General features: G+C 51.5%; 1 protein-coding gene across 1 annotated transcript; it reads right to left on the bottom strand.

The window, feature by feature from the left end:
* Positions 1 to 1,340: 1,340 nt before the first annotated feature.
* Slc6a1 (solute carrier family 6 member 1) lies at positions 1,341 to 15,176 on the bottom strand. Its single transcript, XM_051203691.1, has 15 exons — positions 15,023 to 15,176; positions 13,599 to 13,923; positions 13,151 to 13,282; positions 12,932 to 13,032; positions 11,875 to 11,984; positions 11,074 to 11,206; positions 8,329 to 8,463; positions 8,069 to 8,172; positions 7,515 to 7,639; positions 6,441 to 6,553; positions 6,125 to 6,256; positions 4,764 to 4,866; positions 3,331 to 3,431; positions 2,602 to 2,769; positions 1,341 to 1,867 (listed from the first exon to the last, which is right to left on the bottom strand). The coding sequence occupies exons 2-15, from the start codon at positions 13,834 to 13,836 to the stop codon at positions 1,763 to 1,765; spliced, it is 1,800 nt and encodes a 599-aa protein (XP_051059648.1). The 5' UTR covers positions 13,837 to 13,923; positions 15,023 to 15,176; the 3' UTR covers positions 1,341 to 1,762.
* Positions 15,177 to 22,154: the final 6,978 nt, after the last annotated feature.

Raw genomic sequence — 22,154 nt, 5'->3', positions numbered from 1 at the left:
TTTGGGTGGAAATCGAGGGATTTCTTGCCAAACATCTCAGAGGTGCTTGCAAACATGAAATATACTGCATTTATCTCAGAAAGACTCATTCTGAGTTTCACATCTAAGAACAGCGAGCAGCAAGAAGGAAATCTTCTGCCCTCATCCTAAAGGGCTTCATACACAGGTGGGGAAGGGACACAGTGGAGGGTCCTTGCATTCCACATCCGGGACTCTGATGACAGGCACCTGTGCAAGCTGGTCACAGAGTCTCCACCAAGCAGGCAGATTTCCTCAACCACATGACCCCTTTACAGGTGGCCTCAAGAAGAGCTGGTAGATTGCCTACACACTATCACACGGGATGCTAAATGCCACATGTGAGGATGGGTGTGCATGTGTGTGCATTTCTATGTGCATACGTGTTTGCATTCTCTACAGTGTGCTTAATGCTCTGAGGGAGATAGCTTATTGCAAGAACTGGTGTGCTGGTCACTTTTGGATGAGAATGACAAGAGATTCAAAAAAATACCCACGGTCACAGTTATTCACCATAGTTATTAAGGATTAGTCATATACGAGCTATCAAGCTAAGGAGCTACTGGACAAGACGTACGCTTTGCTACATGGGAGCCCATCCTCTCAGCAGAGGAGAGAGGCTGAGCTACTGGAACTTTCCAGAAATTGTCTCCACTGGCTTCACCTACACAGAGCCCAAGGCCAGAGGGGGCATGTGACATTTCCCTCTGGAGCAGGTTAGCAAGGGAAGCCCAGTGTCAGGGTAGGGTGGGCAGGGCCTCTGGTTAACCCTTCTCCATTAGCGGCTGTATATATTTGAGGGGTTTTCAGAAAGGTGAGGAGGGACAGCAGAACAGAGTGGCAGTGACAGTCTAAGAGGGAAGCCAGGGCCAGCTGGATCGGTCCTGATTTACACAGAACCCTCACCTTGGTTTCCTTGGTCTTGGTCATTGTTTGTGCAAAACTGGGCAGCTCAGAGGGACCATAGCTCCCACTAGGGGAAAGTCCTGGAATGGTGACCAAATAAAAGGCAATTGTGCTTGCGGCTTTTTCTTTTCCTTCCTTCCTTCCGTTTTTTTTTTTTTTTTTTTTTTTTTTTTTTTATTCTCCTCAGCACACTCAGCCCTTCTGGAGAGGCTGCTGCTATTAGGGTCACCTAGGGAGGTGGTACAGGGGGCACTGAGCTGCCCGGGTCACAGGGTCACAGGGACAGAGACCCTCTCCGCACTGCTCTGTGAACAGCCACAGAGGTGTCTGGGGGTGGTCTGTGAAGCTGCCTCAGGAAGGAGAAATTGGGAAGGAAAGAGACTGGCCTGGCTCCCAATGGCCACAAACAAAAAGCCGTAGCCCTGGTCCATGATCAGTTAAGAGCCAAGTGGACAGGAAAGTCTGCATAACAGTCTTCAGTTGGGGCACAGGGCAACAGTCTGAATATGACTAAAAGCCAGGAGTGTGTGGCCTCAGCTGTCACCCTCTCTGGCAGCATTAAAATGAGCTACAGTGGCAGCTACAAAGGCCACCACCTGCTCCCGCTGTGGGGCCTGAAGGAAAAGTCACCAGGCCTCTGCGAAAGCCCCCAGGGGTGGCTGCCCATGTAGGGTCCACCCAGGGGCAGACTGTCCCCCACCTCCCCTCTCTGCATGGTGATGGTGTCTGGACCCGCCCCTTGAGGTAGGTGGAGACAAAGAGCATCTTCAGTCTTCAAGGGGTGTGTGGGTACAGTCAGGCCAGGGTGCCAGTGTTGGGTGGTGAGGGGACTGCACCCCTAGATGTAGGCCTCCTTGCTGGCTGAGCTGCCAGCCTGCGGCTGCTCAGGACCATTCTCAGGGCGTGCGATATCTTCACTGGGCTGAATCATGACCTGGAGGCGCTGTGGGCAGGGGGGGATGGTGAGGCTCCCTGCAGTGGGGACCAGCCCTTCCCATCCCTCTCCCTCCACCACACCCAGCTCTAGTCCCCTCCCTAAAGAGCCCAGTGCCTCACAGGGTGGAGGCTACCTGGCCAGAGTACCCTGTTCTCATCTGCATGACCGGAGGCTCCTGACTGGTCCTCTCTTGATCTCGCCTCCATTGCAGAGTGGCAGCAAGCCGGTCAGAATGGCCCCCTCCATGTTTCAGGACCCAGTAGACGCCCGTTTCACCCAGTGTAAAAGCTATTTCTCACACTCCAGTGTCTCCCCCCTCGTCACTTAGCCACCTCGGCCACACTGCCCTCTGCTCTTCAGATACTGAAGCCATGCTTGTTCCTCTGCCTGCCACACCCTCCCTTGCAGAGTCTCACACAGCCTACTCTGACCCCCACCTGCTTCCTCCTTCTGCCCTCCAGCCACTCTGACCTCCCTCCTGCTTACCATGCATGGCATTTTGACCCCTTGACCTTTGTACAAGCTTCCCATCCTACCCTCCTCCTAAGAACACTCTTTCTGCTTCTAGCACTTAGTCTAGCTTATCTTCAGACTTCAGAGACCACCCTAACCCTCTTCCACCCAGGCAGGAGGTCCCCAGTGCCTCAGAGGTGTACTCTGTCACTCTACATGGTGCTGGCTTGCTGACTCCGACCTTCCCAACTAGACCCTGAGAGCCCCCGAGTTGCAGAAGAGCTTACCTGCTTCAGAGAGCCCTTTAGGGTGAGGAACATGTAAGCCATGTACCCGGGGATGAGCACCATGGAGGACAGGGCCATGAGCCAGCCCACGCCCTGGCCCCACTTGGGGAAAACGTAGCTTCCCATGGTAAGGGGTGTCATCTGCACAGCGCTGAAGAGAAATACGCCCTATGGATGGGGAAGGGCATAGTCAGTCCTGGGTGCTGGACCAAGCAAGGTCCTACCTCCACTTCAGCTATCCTGCCGCTGTGCAAGTGGGCGGTAAAGCAGAACCCCATTTCTGGAAAAGGCCTAGGGAGGGGGCTCCTGCCTGCCGACTAGCCAGTATAGTGCACTGGATGGCCTCTCCAGACCACCATGATCTCATACAGGGCACAATATAGGCAACAATCTAGTCCCCATCTCAAGGACCTGAGCTGACCCTGCCATGGTTCTCAGGACCTCAGCGGCCCTCGTGGAGAGGATGAGACTTGCTGAGGAAGAGAAGCTTCTGCCTGTCAGGAGCCTGGGCTTCTTCCTGGGTTAAGCTGATCTGGGTGACACAGATGTCCCACAAACAGAAGGGGGAAGTGTTACTTGAGCGGAGCAGGAGAAGGAGACTTGGAGAGCTTTATCTTGCCTTTACTTCCACAAGTTTCTTCAGGGACCCCAGTCAGCCCCAACCCAGTAGGCTAGCTTTATCCCAGTGGGCTAGCCTCATCTAAGTGGCTGGTCAAGTCCCATCCTTACCGCCACAATGATGGGTGTGAAAAAGGACCAGCACAGCTTCCACCAGATGCAAGGTCTGGAGCCAACCATCTCCTGGATGTTGTCGTAGAACCGGTTGACACCTGTGACATGGGCATAAAAGCAGAGGACCAGAGAGTTTCCAGGTCAGTGGTCTAGGACCCAATTCTACCACTTTCTCCGTGTGTGGCCATGAGCAAGTCCCCTCACTTCTACGAACCCCAGTGTCCTTGTTTCTTATATGGGATATGTGCTTTGGCTTTACTCAGTGCCTATAGCCCTATAGCACCAGAACATGTAAGTATTTAGACACAACTGCCGCTCCCACAGATACTAGTCACAGCCATACCTTCAGTGGCTGTGTCGGGAGTGGGGGGGGCACCTTTCGCCATGGTGGTCTTACTGTGAGAAACTGATCGTGTGTGAAAGAAACCCTGAAGCAGCCCTCACTGCTCACTGTGGGCCACAGGGCAAGGAAGCCCGTGGGGTGGAGGTGGGAGGGTTAGGCAGTGCTGGGAGGAGGGTGGGGGGTGGAGGATGGAGGGGAGCATAGAGCACAGTGCTAGGCTCCTTCTGAAGGTGCACATCCTGCTGAGGTAGCTGCTATTTGGGAAGGACATTCTTAGGTCTTTGGACTCCCAGGCTCCCAGGCGGTCATTTGGGAAACCTTGACCCCACAAGAAACAACTAAATTAGGCTCCTCCTTTGTGATTTGTTCTAAAATAGTTCACACCTGTAATCATATACGATTTACAGACATTAAGCACATGCCTGTAAAAAGTTGTAAAGTTTTACAGATAACACTTCTTTTTCTTTTTCACATTTATTTAATTTGTGTGTGGGGAGGCACATGTGGGAGTCAGAGGACAACTTGGGGGAGCTTATGTCACCCCACAGGTGGGCTCAGGCGCTTGAACTCAGGTTGCCAGACTTGGTGGCAAGCGTTTTGAGCCATCTCGCCAGCCCCCTAACAAGAATTCAAGCCAATGTTTTTAAATCCTTAAATTTATGAAGTCATGATGGATTGCATTTTATTTTTTAAGATTTATTTATTTTTATTTTATGTGTATGAGTGTTTGTCTACATGTTCATGCAGTGTTCACAGAGGTCAGAAGAAGGAATTGGGTTCCTAGTACAGGAGATTCTGAGTATCCATGGGATGTGCTGGGTACTGAACCCAGGTCCTCTGAAAGGGCAGCAAGTGCTCTTAACCTCTAAGCCATCTCTACAGCCCCTGGCTTGCATTTAAAATGAGTAGATGAGACTGTCCCAGTCACACTGTCTTAAAAGGGTAGCTAGCACGTACATCAACGTAGCTTGTGGAAATGTTAAAAGGGTGAAATACAGGTTTAGTAGTCAGAGACCATTAGTGAACAAGGATGGGTGGTTGGATGGATGGGTGGATGGATAAATTAAGGAAGAGGGCTGGTTCTCACCATAAAACCAGGAAATGGAGACACACTCAAAGAAAACCAGGAACAGCAGGCTCATGCCACTGGCAGAGTAATAATCAAAAAGTTTGAAGACATAAATGCCCCCCTGAAAGAGACAAAGGGATAAAGTGCAGACATGGCTCCATCCCCTCATATGCTCCCCTAGTCCCAAGGGCCCAGAGAGCCAGGGAGTAGGCACACTGCAGCGGGAAAGCTTTGAGTCTCTGGCTGCTCACTGGGTGGTGGGGAAATGCTTCATTTCCAGGGGCTTTCAGTAGGCCTGGAAAGCAGTCCAGTCATCACCAGCATGTATCAGTGATTCTTCTTTCCTGCTTAAACCCTCTCCTAACTCACACAAAACAATAGGTAGAGCTCTTTTAAGTGAAATCTAACCACAAAGCCTGCAAGGTCTGGTTTGACAACCCCATCCACCCTCCCACTCTCTGCCTCCATCCACCACAGTGGCCTCCTCCCCTCCCTCTAGCTCTCCAGATGCATTCCTGCTACCGAGCCATTGTGCCTGCTTCCCTAAGATTCCCCACCCCCACCCCAGCACTGGCCCAGCTTCACCTCATAAGTCTCAGCTCAATGGTCATATGCTTAGAGGGGCCTCTCCTATCTACCTTATCTGAGGTAGAGCCCCCACCCCAACCCTGCAGGTCACTCTTGATCCTACTATCCATTTCTCTCCTGGCACTTCTCTCAGAAAAAGACAGTATGTCTGTTACTTTCCACCCATTAAACACAACCCCCTAGAAAACCAACATGACAGTGCCCATCATGATAACTGCTGAATCCCAGGGACAAGCTATCCCACAGCAGGTGTGCTGGTCATTTCTCCCTGAGATAACCAGAATGGACTTGGCACGTGTCCCTGTCAAAGGCCCCACTCCCAATTCTGACTCATTTCTGTGAACATTTGCAATCCCCCTCATCCTCCATTTCCCCGACCCCCTCCTTTTGCTCATACCCTCAGTCACCTCATCCTCTCCACCTTCTCGGTTCCCCAACCCCACATCACCCCATCCCCATATCACCCCATCCCCACACCACCCCATCCTTATATCACCCCTTTCTCTTCCTCCAGGAAGCAGGTGGTGGTTATGGCTAGGATGGGTGCAACATTTCCTAAATTTATCCCGCACTTTCTAGTGCAAATTTAGCCTCTCTCATCAGTCTGGGACTCCATGAATCTCACAGTGCTAGGCATAGGGGATGGTGCTCAGTGCAGAGAAAGATAGTAGCATAGGAGGCCCAAGGGCTGGAGCGCTTTGGGTCTTGGACGTGAACATGTTTCCTGGTGTAAAAAGATGTGCCAAGCCCTGGGGGAAATTCTGAGGCATGCCGGATGCTGGTCAGCCTACCTGAGTGATGTTAGAGAGGCCAATTAGGTAGGACACGATGCACACAGCAGCAATGAAGAGTTCTCGGCGATTGCGGAGGAGCCTGGGGTACTCATCCACCAGGGCAGTGATGAAGCCCTCCACAGTACAGAACTTGTTGGGAGAAGGATGGGGTCAACCACTTGCTGCAGCCAGCCTCCACCCACCCACTCAAATCCAGGAAGCCTATACCCAGACAGCAGGGATGGTCTGGGTTCAGGCCTTCGGGGCACTAGGGGGGCTAACCAAGACCAAGCTGGCTCCCATGGGGGTCCTCATGGTACTTTGGGGGACTCACCTGGCTGTCGATGCCCAGCATCAGCAGCATGGAGAAAAAGAGGATAGCCCAGAGAGGAGAGATGGGCAGCTGTGTCACAGCCTCAGGGTATGCCAAAAATGCCAACCCAGGGCCTGGTGGGGAGGGCAAAACAGAGGAAAGAGAGAGACTGAGTGCCACCGGCACACCCAGCACACCTGACACAACCTGGCACACACACCCGGCACACCAACACACCCCACACACGGCACATTTTGACTTCAGCTCATCCTTAGGGTAACCTTGTGTGTACACTGTCATCTCTTAGGAAGCAGTGAGAGTCAGCACTGAGAGGGAAGACTGATAGGTGGACCAGACCCTCCATTGAGAGACCATGGGACCTGGCCAATGGCAGGAACAGTGCAGGTGTGGAGAGGCTGGATGGAGATACAAGAAGGAGGCAGACACTGGAACTGATGTATTTGTGAAGGATGGGGGCAGGTGGGAGGAGGCTGAGGCTGGCCTAGGGCAGCAGAACCCTCCATGAGGTGGGAAGTTACAGATGTGAGATGTCTGTCTGGGCCTGGGGCAGTGTGGGTCTGGAGACCCCAGAGGGGATGGCTGAGTTCAGGAGAAACCCCTGTGAGGATACTGTGCTCTTCCAGGGTGTGGCTCTGGAGCGGGGATGGGGGATGAGGGGAGGGGTGGAAGTGACAAGCTGAAGAGTTCCAGGAGAGTGAGCTTGGAGGAGGGGGTTCACCTGTGAGTGAGACAAGAACCTCAGCAGAGAGCATCACCAACCCAATTCCCCAAGGGGCAAGTCACATCACCTTCCTGAACCTCAGGGGTCCCTTCCAGGGACACAGTCCCTCTGCTTGCCTTGGCCAAAAGAGAAAATGTCAGGCATTAAGGGTCTTCCTGGCTTTGGCACTGGTGACCATGGGAGCAGAGTGGGCACAACCTACAGAGTAGCAATGTTTTTAGAGTTATGGCAAAAGTCTAGTCTGAAGCGCTTTGTATCATGGAGGTGACCATGTTCCAGCTGGACCCACACACATCCTCATGACAACACATACCATCATGGCAAGCCCTGCCTTCCCCAGGTAAAGTGCTAACCTGAGGCTGCCACATCGGCGATGGATCTCTTGGTGACATGAGCCATGAAGCCCACAATGGAGAAGATGACGAAGCCAGCAAACATGCTGGTGCAGGAGTTGATGCAGCAAACGATGATGGAGTCCCTGAAGAGCAAGAGGGCCTGTGAGATGGGGGTAAGGGTGACTAGAGGCTAGTGGGGTCAGAGCGCAGTGACTTCCAAGGGAAGGGAAGAAGGTTCTAGAAGAGGAACTACGGGGTCTTGTGGCTCTAGAAGAGCAATTCCAGAGTAAAACAGGTAGGATAGAGCAGGAAGAAAGGGGTTGCCTAAGAGGATAAAGAGGGATATGTAAATAGCCAGGGTAGGTGTGGCACAGAAGGCGTGGCCTCGGAGCTTGGGATCCACAAGGAATGTAGTCTTAGATGAAAGCATGGTCTCCAGTGTGTGACAATAGGAGAGTGTCCCAAGACAGGAGGCAGAGAGATTGGCATGCATTCCTGGGGCATGGCCTCAAGGTGCCTCTCCCAGGAGGGCGTGGTCAGGAAGAAAGCCTCAGGACCCGCCCCCCTCACACCTGTACACATTGTTGTGGAAAGAGTTGTAGCTTCCAAGAGCGATCAGGGACCCCAGGCCCAGCCCATAGGAGAAGAAGATCTGGGTGGCTGCGTCGAGCCACACCTGTGGGCAGAGGATCAGAATCTCAGAATCAATTAAGTACAGAATCATCGCAGCTTGCCTGTCCAGGAATCCTCAGCTCTACCTGACATACTTGGTACTTAGTGGCCGCAGTATGCCCTGAGGACCCGGTGGGGTGTGCCAGGGCGGGATGCTCACCTCAGAATCTGACAGCTTGCGGAAATTGGGAGTGATGTAGAAGAGGATCCCCTCCTTGGCCCCAGGCAGTGTCACTCCACGGAAGAACAGGATGATGAGCATGATGTAGGGGTATGTGGCAGAGAAGTAGACCACCTAAGAGCAAAGGAGCCTAGGGTTGCATCTGCTCTGCAGAACCTTATCTGTTCCTCCTTCAGGAGCCTCCGGTTCCCTAGCCTGCTAGGCGTGCCTACCTTTCTGAAGCCCCTCCATGGAGTCTCCACCACTGGCTCAGGGCCCATTAACCCAATGCTGTCTTCTGTCCTTCCTCTCTCCATCCTTCTCCTCCCAGGCTTAGGAGGCTAATGCCTCTCTGTGGGCAGGCAAGGAGGAAGACACACCCTTCTCCTCCCCAGCCTCCATCCTCTGTTAGAGGCTTGGAATTCTCTGTGACGCTCAGGGCTGGCTTCATACTCACAGTGATCCTCCTGCCTCATCCTTCTGAGTGTTTGGGTTACAGGAGTGAGCTGTTGTTGTTTGTTTGTTTTTGTTTTTATTTGAGACAAGGTCTCATGTAGTCCTGTCTGGCCTGGAATTTATACAGCCACCCACCTCTGCCTCTGGAGTGCTGAGATTAGAGATGTGCTGTGTGCTACCATACTCAGCCCCACCTCTATTTTTTTTTTATTTCTACATTATCCAAGTAACACATATGATAACAAGGAAAGTTAAAAGTCCATGTGGACATGCACAAAAGGTTCTGTAGACAGCTCCTAGTAGATATGTGAAGGACAGGCCACACAGGGCTGACATCTCTGCTCTCGCAATGCTTGTAGCCATCTGTGACACCCAGTGGACTCTATAGATAGATGATGTCTGACAACCATGCAGTGTTTCAGTTTTTCACTTTTTCTGTGTGACTGACCACATGTTCTTATAAAAAGGGCTCAAATGACCGAGTCACCTTGTTGATGTATGTGAAGTTAATCACACAGGCCAGGTTCATTCCTGCTCAGTTCCTAAATGCTTCCTTACTCTCTCAGGAGGAAAATGATCTTTAATTACAGAAGGCCCTTTGGGCAGTGCCAGCTCCCCCTATGGTTTTCCAGCTATACAGAGATCTAAACGCAACACTGAACCCGTGTGTATACAATTTTTTTTTTCCTGAAAAAGACTTATTTCACGCTTGGGAAAACTTCTAGCATACAATTACTGAATCTAATGCCATCAACTTTTCCTAGTTTGTGACTTACATTGCTTAAGAACCCTCTGGAAATGGAGCTGCTGCTGGCAAGGCACTGTGGCCTCTGCTGAGCAGAGCTGTCAGAAACTGGTCTGTGCACTGAGCTTCTTTTTGATCTTGGCTGCCCCCCAAGCTTGATATGATCCCCACATTGGGGGGTGAGTATGTTATTGTTATCCCTCTTATTGGGCTCTCAGATCCCTCAGTATTAAGAAAAGCAGTCACAAACCATGAAAAAAACAACTTAAAAAAGAGCACTCAGTCATCAGTAGGACCCGCAGGCTGCGTAACTTTGGGTAATTTTTTTACCTTCTTTGAGCCTTGTTTTTGCTTGTATAGCAAATGGGTATTATTTTCAACCAGGATGAGCAAAGAGGCTGGATGTATGAGGTCACAGGCCATGCCTAATACATCTCCAGTCTACACTTCCCTATTCTCCATGCTCAGCAGGAGACCTAGCAGAGTAGGTGTTCAATAGAAACTTGTTGAAGGACAGGCAGATGGGCCAGCATCCCTAAATGATACGGTGAGGGAGGCCCCCACTCTATGTCCTTGATAAGTAACCAGAATTCTGGGCACCCACCACCACCAATGGTTATAAATGGTATTAAACACCGAGTTTCCATGTAGAGGGCATTGGCCTGCATTCTGCATAGATTGCTTCTCAGCCCCTAACGGATGGGGGGATTGAAGCTCAGAGGGGGCCTTGTGACTTGTCCAAGTACAAATGGCTATTCCCTGGGGTGCTGAGGTTCAAATATCCTCAGAAGCCCTAAATAAAGCCCCCACTCTTCTGCTTCCTGCAGTGAGCTTGGAAGGGCCCGATACTTGCCCTAGTCATGGAGACAGATGGGAGGTCCCCTGACTCCAGCACAGGATCTGAGGACGAGCCTACTAGACTGTACCACAGGTTTCCTTCAGACCAGAGTCTTGAGGAAGTCAAATAACTCTGTCCCCAAACTCTTCAACAGAACTTAAGGCCAGCTGCCCTCCCGAGTCAGTGCCCAGATGGGTCCAGCCAGATGTCCCAGTTTGGTTTCCATTTGCACTGTGTAAGTAAGATGGGAATGGCATGTCCCCTCTATAATACTATGGCAATGAAACACTGGGTATGTCTACTGCACAGGAGAAAAATGAGTTTTGGGGAGACAGGGTGATATGCCCATGGTCACAGAGCCGACTAGTTATCATACAGGGATCTGAACTTGGGGATGTGTGCCTGTAGCCATCTACCCCTTCATCCACGGATCAGAACACAGGGCAGCACAGAATAAGTGCCAGGAGAAGCTGCTTCAGCAACCCTGGAACAACACCCACCATCTGATGTCTTCATCAAGCCAGTGGCGTGTGTGACCCTGTCACTGGCTTCTCTCATTTCACAAGACTGAATCCAGGCACAGAGACTTGAAAGGGCCTTAAGTTAGATGCAGCTTGTAGGAGTCATGGGCCTGGCCCAGGACACACCTCCTCCTATAGAACCGAACCCTCTCCTGTGTGGACCCATTGGGCACACACTTCCCTACCTTTCCAGTCCAACCAACACCCTTCCAGATGCAGAAATACACAAGCACCCAGGCAATGGCCAGCGTGATGGCTAGCGGCCAGCGGATCTGTCCTGGCTTGTCCAGTCCGTCTGTCATCTGGTGCATGTTGCGCCTGAGGATAAAGGAGGAAAGGGTTACACGGGCCAGTGGGAGGTGAGTGACCAGGGCTCCGACACAGACCATACCTTCCCCAGGGGTTCTAGTGACGTCATGACCTTGTAGTTTGGACAGGGACCTTGGGATCATGACAGTCACCCTGGAGATTATACAGCAGGAGCTGGTATCAACTGTAACACCTGAGCTACTGCACAGCCTCCTCTACTGTGCTCTACCCAGCCCCATGGTATCCTCCTAAGTCCCAGGTAGGACCACATGGTCACTCTCCTGCCTGAGACCTCTTACTGCACAGGATCCTCTTGTCTGAATCTGGAGGATAGATGACTAAGACCTCCCAAGCCCCAGAACTTGCGCTTGCTTCTAGCACAGCCCCTCACCTGGTCCCTCTGTAACCCCTCTCCTCACTGAGCCTGCACACACACTCCTTCTCTTGTCCCACTAAGTCTCCTGCATGTCATAGCAAGCAGGCTGGTTCAGGCCATCTCCCCTGCCTCATCTGAGGCTGCCAATGCCTGTTGGCATGCTCAGGTCTCTATCCTGGCACACAACAGGTGTTCAAGAAACATTCAGGGATGAATGGCTGAAAGACGAAAGAGAAGCCACATTACCTGCTGCCACCCAGCTGGCACACCCTCCCCGGCCCTGTGCCCAGTCCCCACTCACTCCCAGAACTCCACCACAGCGCTGGTCATGTTGGTGGTATTGACTAGGCTATAGTTGGAGAAGCAGCGATCAGTGTTCCAGGGGTTGTCACACTGTTTCCACGGCAGGGTCTGTAAGACATAGACAGATCCCACTAAGCCCCTGCCCACCCTCATCACCATTTCCTACATCTCCTTCCCAATGGCTCTCAGGACAAGATCACAACACCCATATCTGAACTCCTACCCTCCCCCACCACCAAGAACCAGCTCCCAAGTTACACAGTGCCCTCATGGGTGACTGCAGCAGACAGGCTCTTCATACATGACTTAAGGGGCGAGTTTCACTTTTTGTTTCCTTCCACCATGTAAAATTCACCACTGTCCCTTGTGTAGCCCAGCAGCATGAAACACACACACTTTCTAGAAATGCTGTCTCCTTTACTCACTAACTCCCCACCTTTCTGGCTCCCCCATGGTGCCTTCTAACTTTTGGAGTCTGACCTCTTCAAGGACCACATGCCGGTAGAATCACCCAACATCTGTTCTCTGTGACAGTCTTATGGTCAGTCTCATGCCCACAGTACATGGGTCAGAGTTTCTTCCTTCGTTAAGACCGGGTAATATTCAACTGCATACATGCAATTCAGTCACACACGTCCCCTGGGGACCCTGGGTTACTTGTGAATGTTGATTCTTACAAACACGATGCTGTGAACACACGGCATAGATCCCCGTGTTCCTGAGACCCTACTTTCTGTTCTTTGGACTCAGGAACAGAATTGCTGGGTCATGACCATAGATGACAGCAGAGGTCTCAGAGGAGTTGAGCTCATTTCTGAACTTGCACAGTTGGTAGATTATAGAGTCAGCATTGAAACTCATGCCATTCTGAGTCCATACAAAGGGGGTTAATGAACTCAATTGTGGGATGCCAGAAGTGCTAGACTGAGGTTCTCAGGACAGCTGGCCAGGGACGATACTATAGGAGACAAGCTATGCACCTCATTCAAGGACTGACCCAGGGAGCACACTGGGGATCCCACAGCCCACGTAGGCCCTGGCCAGCAGCAGCTCACCGTGGTGAAGGAGTTGTACAGGTAATAGATGGCCCAGGAGATGATAACAATGTAGTAGATGTTCAGCCAGAAGGACAGCACAGCCGCAGCAAGGCCCACACCTGGGGCGGGACATACACAGGGCATGCTCAGATATGGATCCAAGGCTGCTTCTTCTCTGAGGACCTTGAGTGAGGCCCCTCCACATGCCCAACATCCCCCCCACACACACACACTCACCCTTGAACATGGGAGCCAGCTTCCACACTCCCAGGCCCCCAATGGAGGTGTACTGGCCTAGCGAGCACTCCAGAAGGAAGAGAGGAACACCCGCAAAGATGAGCGTCAGGAAATACGGGATCAGGAAGGCCCCTAGAGGAGAGATGCACTTGTGGCCCTGAGTCTACCCAGCAGCTTTGGCTCCTACCCACACTTCCTATATGTCCCTCTGGGAAAGTATTACCCAGGGCTAGGGTGCAGGCCCAAAGGCATCCTTCCTTCAAAATGCACCACAGCTCTTACAAGAGACAGAAGCTTCTGATATCACTGCCACAGACAACTGTCACTGGGAACTCTCAATAAAAGGACAAGAGGCAGCAAATAGGACCTGTTCCCAGACCCTCCCTTCCCTTAAGCCAGACCCAGAAGACGCAAAGACCTGGCCTGAGGTCACCAGGTGGCCACCTACCACCACCATTTTTCCCGCAGAGGTAAGGGAATCTCCACACATTGCCCAGGCCAATGGCATAGCCCACACAGGACATGAGGAAGTCGAAGCGGCCCTTCCATGTGTCCCGGTCAGGGAGGTCCCCGGCCTTCTTCTGCACCTTGACCACCAAGGTTTTGGGCTTGTCGCTGGCTACAGGGGCCTCGCTGACCTCAGTAGAGATCTGCCCATCGGCCACCTTGCTGTTATCAGTAGCCATGTCTCGGAGCACAAACTTGGCAGCAGGGTTCCTGATGGGTGGGCGGGTGATGTCAGCTCCAGTCCACGTGGACAGCAGCTTTGCGGCCTAGGGTCATTGTAGGAGGACAGAGTAAGTAACAGACAAGGGGAAGGGCGACCCTGAAGGTCATTTGAGTTCTAATAACCCACTTTACCGCTTGGGGGCTGTTCGATTATAGCTAAGTGCTTCAGTCTCCCTGTGCTGGGCTCTAGCTTTTGAAGCTAGGACAGCTACACATCTCTCATTTGGCTGTTGAGAGGAAAAGCAAAAGAAGGCACGTTTGGTGGGATACTTAGAAGGCTGAGGATGGAGGGTCATGATGAGGGCAGCCTGGGATATACAGTGCATCTCAGAAAAGCAAACAGAAAATAAAATACTTTTATGTTTGCACAACAACTCTGTTCTCACTGAGGAACAGCCATGGCTTATACCTGATATTGGTCACTCAAGATGTTCTCCTGACACTCTAGTTAAAGAGACAGCATGGGTATAAAATTACCCTCAGATCTGTCCTGCGTTTAGCTCTGGCTTTTACCAACTGAGTACTAGTATTAATGCTCCAGCTGATTCTGGTGTGTGTGTGTGTGTGTGTGTGTGTGTGTGTGTGTGTGTGTGTGTGTAAGAGAGAGAAGAGAGAGAGTACACACAGGTACACATGTGTATGTATGTGTATGTATGTGTGTGCATACATGGGACAGAGGTGACATTCCTCAGCAGCTGTCCATTACTTCTCAGACAGTGTCTCTTGCTAGCCTGGAACTCATAGAGTAGGCTAGGCTGGCTGGCCAAAATGTCTCTGCCTCCTCAGTGCTGGGATTACATACAAGTGTGTACCCCCACACCTGGCTGAGTATGGGAAACACAAGCATCTCTGAGAACACACATAGAGTCCAAGGGAGGCTGATGGGAGTCCTGGCCATGCCCAGTCCTATTTCCTTGAGTAAGTTCCAGCAAATCTTTTCTCTCCACCCTCGTAGTTCTGGGGTTACAGGCCCATGTGGCCATGCCTATCCTTTTCCAACTATGCTAGGGTTTGTACTCAGGGCCTCATGCTGGTTCTGAGTTCAAATACTTTACTGACTGAGCCATCCCTATGATTACACTGAACTTTAGTTTCTCCATCTCCTCTCACTGGCAGGGTGCCCCACACAATTGCTCATCTTACCTGATGGTCTCTGCAGTGGGTCCTCTCCTAAACGCTCCCTCCGCAGAGCCTGCAGAACAGAGAGGGGAGACAGGCAGGGAGGTGAGTGGGCAGGCTAGACCAAAACATGCCTGGCTGTTGGCAGGGAGTAACAGGCAGGGGAAGCAGCTGAGACGCAGGCTGTGCACGTGACTGCAGAGCATCCCCAGCCAGGGTGACTGCAGTGAGTCCATGCAGCATAGAACTGGCCCACAGATGCGCAAACATGCAGGGTGGGCTGTGTTAGGACAGCTGTGGCGATAGGCAGGGTGTTCCATAATTTTATGGGGGAGGAACCAGGGTGGGACAATGCTCAGGGCCTGCTGGGAGTCAGGAACTGGGCTGATATTTTCTTTTCTTTTCTTTTCTTTTTTTAATATACAGAATTAAAGTTTATTCTAGCTGATATTTTTCTCCATCCTCCATATAAACTTGCAGAAATGTTATTTAAAAAAAAAAAAGTGATATCAGAGCACAGGAAAGCACCTTACATTTTTTAGTGTAAGGAAGGTGGAGGTTGGAAAACTCTTCTTCAAGTGATCCTACTTAAGGTTCTGCCCCCTAAGCATGTCAACAGACATTTGTTTTCTTCTTTGTGTGCTAACATTTTTTTCCTAGAACATTCTATAGAAGCTGTTTAGTAAGATAATAAAACTAAACTTATGGAACCCTCAGAACAAACTGGAGCACAGGAGGGAAGTACTTCTCCATGGCTCCCACATAGGAGATGAGCAAAAGCCACAGGTAGCATGGGCTTTGTGCCTAGGACTTGCCCCAGATGCCCTTTGTGCAGTGCATGGCCTTCAGCCCCTTGCATGCAACCTGTTACCCAGCACCACTGTGTCCTCCTCATGGGAATACTTCACAACCACCCCTGCTTCTCCTCAAGGCGGCCCACTCAGTTTGAGACTCCTGCACAGTGATAGGCTTGTCCTGAGTGTCTATCTCCGTTCTTGCCGGGCCTGGCCACATCAGGGAGAGCTGTGACTTCAGGCAGAGGCAGCCTGTACTTTCCAGGATGGAGAGAGCAGGAGGTGGAAGATGAGGTCTGCTTCAGCATCAAGACATGCAGCTGACTTAGGCAAGACAGACAAATGGGTCACTTATTTTGTGACGTCAGTTGCCCCACTGTATATCCCAGTAGGCTCCAGCTACCATATTTATTCAGAATGACTCAGTCACCTCAGGCAAGGTCTGACCATGAGACCCAAGCTAGCCAATCAGATTCATTCCCTGGGATCTTGGTGTGAAGAGAGACTTGGGACTCTGAGGCATCATGGGCTGCCCACCCTGTACTTAAGTGTGGCAGAGAGGGCAGGCTACTGAGGAGGAAGAGGATATCTTGCTCATAGTTTCCTTTATCCCAGCTACTCTGCTCCGGGATGCCACAGTGTCCCTATAGGGCACACTTCAGAGGTGGTCAGGTTGATTGTGAATCTCGGCTCCCACCAATGGCATTGCCGCCAGAGTAGTTGTTATAAAAGTGAACTCCACCTTCTCGGTCACTCCCCGGCTTGTCTTGGGAAGATTCAACAAGAAGGCCCTTCTGACTCTCAGCTTCCAGAACCATAAGTCTCCAGGTTGTTGTCATTATCCAACACTGGCTTGTGGCATTCAGTGACAGCAGCACTGATAGGCAAGGATGGTTCTCATGGTCACATGTGCTCTAAGACTCCTTGGCCCCTTGGGTCCTCAGGAAAGGCAGTCCACAAGTCCTCAAGTCCAACCCAGGGGTCCCAGGCAGGGCTACTTGGAAGAGCTGCCCTTGAGGGAGCCAGGCTACCATTTCTGTTTTCCGGAAATATATTATCTGGATTCATCCAAACACCTGCAGCATCCAAGAAAGAGCTGCAGGGCCAAGAGCTGTGATTTCGTGTCTATGTCTGAACATAAACAAACAAGGCTGGTGTGATGGAACTGGTGCCAGGGGAAGGATTCAGGACGCAGAGACTGACTTGCCTGGTACAGAAGTCACCTTATTGCTGAGTCTGACCTTGGCTCCCTCCAGCACCTGCTTGCACAGGGTGAGCTGCCTCACCCCTCTGACCCCTACTGGCATAAACGGGGGGGGGGCATGAGAACAGCAAGGCCAGGAGTCACATTCACCACGGGGACTGGCGATTTGCACCCAGCATCCCCCCTGCATCAGCGTGGGGATATACCAGCAGGGCTAACATTGAGATGGAGGGCGGGGCACTCTGAGACTCAGGTCTCTCAGAGTCTCAGCATCTCAGGAGCCCAGCTATTCCTCTGTCATCCTAGCAGGGAACACCAGCTGTAAACATGTGAGTCTCTTTGTTGAGGGTCTTTACCTCAGCCCAAGAGAAAGCGGTCCAGCTCATCCCTGTCAGAGGCTGAGAGGGAGCTGCACTGGAGTAATGAACATAAGGACTGGTAGAAAGAAATACAATACTGAGAGGATGGAGTTGATGAAAGAGACCAGAAGGGTGGTGAGTGTCTCAGTGATGGCCCAACCCTCTTCAGGGTGATTCTGTGGCCAAGTCCTAAAGCCACTTAAAAAAACACAGCTAAGCATAAAGAGCTCTGTGGGTCCCTCAACCAGAGACACTTTGAAGGAAGGAGTGAGGAGTCAGAAGCCCTAGATCAGATGTGGTAAATGGGTCAGAAGCAACCCTTGGGCTTGTTTTATTTGGCCACAGCAACAACAAAATTCAGTTTGAATTATTAGTTTGAAATGTGACACTCTGGGACACAGTATTTAAAGCAGTACAGAGACCCCAAGGCTGGAAGAGCCCTTGGTGTTAGCAGAAGAGAGGCCGAGAAAGCAACGGATCAAGGTGGGGGGTGGTGACAGGGGTCACATCGCACAAGGTCTCAAAGGCCAGTTAAAATTATTATTATTTTTTGTATCATAAGTGTGTAGGGCTCTCAGTCTGAGAGTCCGAGAGAGACAAGAGAGACATGGGGACTTGGTCTCGGCCACTGGGGCACTAGGGCTCCATCCTGAAGCAGGGCCTGCTGGTAGGCCAGTGTTGAACCAGTAACCAGCTGTGAAAGAGGGACACCCGAGGGACAATCTCCCTCTGTCTCATGGCTTCAGAGGGCCTGGTGTGGGTGGAAGTAGGCAGAAGCCTGGAAGCCAGGGCCTAAGAATCAGGGGTGCCATTGTCCCAGCACATGAATTGTGGTCGGAGGAGGCAGAGCAATGGTTTGGCCTGAATACTGCTCCTGCTTGCCTCTCTCCTTGCTTGCCCTTCCTTTCTTCCCTTTCTCCCTTCCCTCAGCCCTCCTTCTCCCTCCCTGGCTGGGCCCCCTGCTGCTTCATCTTGCTCCCTCCCTTCTGCTCAGTAATTACTGGGATGGCAGAGGCTGGCAGCAGCTGTAAGAGTCCCACTTGCTTCTACCTCTTTCAGAGCTGTGATGGTTCAAGAAAGAAATTAATATTGGGCTTGGCTTCATGCCAAGAGGAAACAGTGCATGTTATTATCTGATTGAGAGAGAAATGCTAAGCCCACCCTTGGGACACCAGAAGCGCTGCATATATTGGGCACCTACTGTACTCTAGGCATGTCACAGGAGTTCTAGTACCCAGAATTATTGTGACTACATAAACTGGGTTACTATACTTCCCAGGTAGAGAGGGAAAACTGAGGTCTCTCAGGCTAGGGCTGCAGTCTGGGGGTCTCAGAGGACTTTGCAGGTCCAGCCTTGCTATGCACAGTGCAGTTCTGCTAACAGCAGTCCACTGGGGCTCGGTAGAATCACACAGGTATGCTGGGCCTTGAAGTTGTGAGCTAGGGACCCCAAATATTGTGGGGCTGGCTTCCCTTCTGATCTCTTCAGGGTGTTTAGTTGAGATATTTTGGCTTGGGCTGGTCTTGGCCTTGGAGAATGTGGTGAGAATTGAAGCCAGGACACACAGGATATATCAGTAAGGGGCAGTTCCAGCTGCCACACAAAGAGATGATCAGTCACATACACTCTGTCATAGAGAGCAACCAGCATTGACAGCAAGCCCAGGGGAGAGAGGCCAAAGGAAAGTGAGGGCCTGGAAGTCCATGGGCATTCATGGAAAAAGGGCTGCTTTGGGCAAGATTGATGGGTGTGTCCCGCAGGACCTCTAGAACAGACCTCATTCTTGGACCCTCGGCTGACATGTAAAGGGACCAAACTCCCTCCCTGGTTCAGCTGGCACTATACCAGACTTATATGTCTGCATAAAGGCCAAAGAAGGCTGCCATGAGCTCAGAGTCACACAGCATAAGAGTGAGTAACTTTATCTTTCTCGTCTTTGAACTCACCCCACACTCACTCAAGACTTTGCAAACCTCTTGACCATCTCAACCTACCTTGAGGTCAGCAGCAGCCCTAGTACTGGGTGCTAGGCTTTCCCAGCACCCCACTGGGGTGTTCCAGTAAGTTACTTCTTTCCTGTGAGTTCAAGAGCAACCCTTCATGCAGTGTTGTAGTTTCCAGCTTTATGTCCGACACAGGCAAGAGTAAGATACACCAAGGTTACATGATCAATAGTCCTGTCTTGCAGGCATGATGGCATATTTCTAAGAGGTCAAGTGATTTCCCCCAGATCTCCCAGAGCTTAACCTGGACCCTGGAGTCAGGGCCCTAATTTGTGCATCCTGGACTCAAGCCTGGGTAAATTCTCTGTAGGTTCCCTGGTCCCAGAGTACAACCCAGTTGGTATGGCTGCAGTGGGACAGCTGGGGATGCTAGGAGATGAAGTTGCCCAAGCAAGAGGAAGAGGAGCCTGAGGCTCTGGCACTTCCAGGGAGAAGGTAGCTGAAGGTACTCAATACCCTGGCTGAGAATAACATCAAATGTACAACCAGCTGTGGCTGTACTGAATAACTATTACCAATTAACAACAATCCCATTTCACAGAAGAATAAACTGAGGTACCGAGAGGCAAAGTGACTAGTCAAGGTCTCCTAGCCAGAATCTGGGTGTCAAGATTTGAATGAGAGATAATGTGACAGTCTGGCCAGCACCCCTCATTAGACTGTGAGATCTAGGCTCTAATAAGAATATTTTCTCCTGGAGACCCTGGCTCTAGGCTCACGACCTTGCCAGGCACAGGGAGGAGCACTGAGCTTACACCTCACTAGCTGTGTAGCCTCAAGCCAACACCTTGCCCTCTGTGCCTTGGTTTCCTTCTGTGTGCATGCAAAGGGTCAGAATTCTGCTTCCCAGTGACCTTAACTTCCTCATTCTGATTTCATCCCCTTTCTCTCTCGATCACATCATCGGCATCCTGCCAAACCCCATTCTGATGCCTAATTATCTGGTGTCTGGTGGTGCACCTCATTTTGTTGAGGCAATTTTCAATTTAATCTGCCTGGCATAGAGCGAGCCAGGTCCCATGCTGGGTACTGGGGGGTGAGATTCAAGACGGAGTCTGCAGCCTCTTTATAGAGCTCCCGGGACATTTGGGAGATGAACACAGATGGACCAGCAGCATGGATTTCTTCCTGGACATAGTCAGTTGTTGTATGGGGCCTTGTGAACAGTGGAGCTGCAGATCCAACTCACTGAAGCTTCCAGTGTGTTTAAGATGTTCTGTGTATCTCCTGTACCATGTCATTTGCCCCTCACAGTATCCCCATTGCACAGATGTGGAAACTGAGGCTTAGATAAGAAAAGCCTGCAAAAGTCCAGGGGAGAGTGGCTAGATTAGCTGCCTAAGCATGGCTCTCTCTGTGGGGACCCAGGGCTACCAGCATACAGGGAAACTGACTTGAGGAGAATTGCCACCACTGCCTGGCCCCTGTGAGGGAGATGCCAGACCTGTACAGATGAGACTCGGTGTCCCCTATGTCCTGGATGCATGTGTGTTCTCCTGAGTTCCATCCTTAAGGTCCAAGGACAGCATATATCCTTAAAGCCGTGTTGTTCTGGCAAGTGTTTAACAAGGGGCTGAATGGGTGGCTGCTGCTGCTGTCCCTGGTATAAACACTCCCATGCCAGCCCACTGGGGGCAGTTGGAGGAACCTACAGGAGGTGGCAGGGCTGCAGGCCTCTGTCTCCAGCTCTGCGGATGGCATTTCAGATGCTGCTCCTTATGCAGCCAGGATTCTCACCACCCAGTGACCTCATGCTGGAGCCTTCTGATGCTTCCTATAAAGAAAGCCCTGAACCACACCCCCTCGCCAGCTCTGAGCATGCTCTGTAGCCCCCCCAAGAGTGCCAGCTCAGTATGCTTGCTGCTCTCCCCATCCACCCCAGCATTAGCATCCTGGAGCTAAGAGAGAGCAGGGAGTCATGGGGGATGTGAAGGAGGAGTGGATAGGGTGGGGTTAGGAGGTTGAGAAGGGGAGAAGGACAAACAAGAGGAGGCAGAGAGGAGGGAGATGGTGGCAAGGAGTGGGTGGGAAGGGGAAAGGATGGAGAAGAGAGGAAAAGCAAAGGGGTGGCAGAATGGACTCCTGTCCTGCAGACCCCAGCTCTACCCCCTCTTGAGGACCCAGGGAAGGAGGGAACACACACTCACAGACTCACCAAAGCAATCTGAAATTGGAGGAGCCCAAGGTCACTCATGGGGAATGATCTGAATTCAAACTTGGCCTCAGGACATGGGCCTCTGATTTCTTCTGTAGATCCTAACTAGGTTGGGGATGCTGAGCCCCCTACTCAGACTCCCATGCAGGCATCTGCCTGCCCATCCAGGCAACCTCACAGAGGCGAGCCAGAGGTGCTAGCTCCTCTTCTTTCCTGGCCTCCTGTGGTGGCAAAGGCGGGCTCTCTGGAGGGCCTCTGTTCCAAGGCTGCTTCAGCAAAGGCTTGGAGCTCAGCCCACCGGAAGGATTAACTGGGACCGGGAAATGAGTGACAGGGTGACCACTTGGCACTCTCTCACAGGGCTCTCTGCCTTGTAAAAACACTGTGAGATCCCATGGGGTTAAATGACCATTCCGCCTTTTCCAGAAGGCTGGAAACTCCCACAGGAGTTAGCAGAATGCAAATTGGGGGGGGGGGTGATCTTGCCAGGACTAGTTGAATTAAATACATCTCTAGTAAATCACACATAGAAGTGAGGAATTTCTGGGTGGCACAGAATGGCTCAGCAGTGAAGTAGTCAGGGACAGCTTCAAGGTTCCTGGCCAAGCATCCACACTGGAGGTGCCACCCACCCAACAAT

This window comes from Phodopus roborovskii, unplaced genomic scaffold (genome assembly GCF_943737965.1).
Source record: "Phodopus roborovskii unplaced genomic scaffold, PHOROB, whole genome shotgun sequence".
Classification (NCBI taxonomy): Eukaryota; Metazoa; Chordata; class Mammalia; order Rodentia; family Cricetidae; genus Phodopus; species Phodopus roborovskii.
This window is presented reverse-complemented; position numbering and strand designations above follow the sequence as displayed.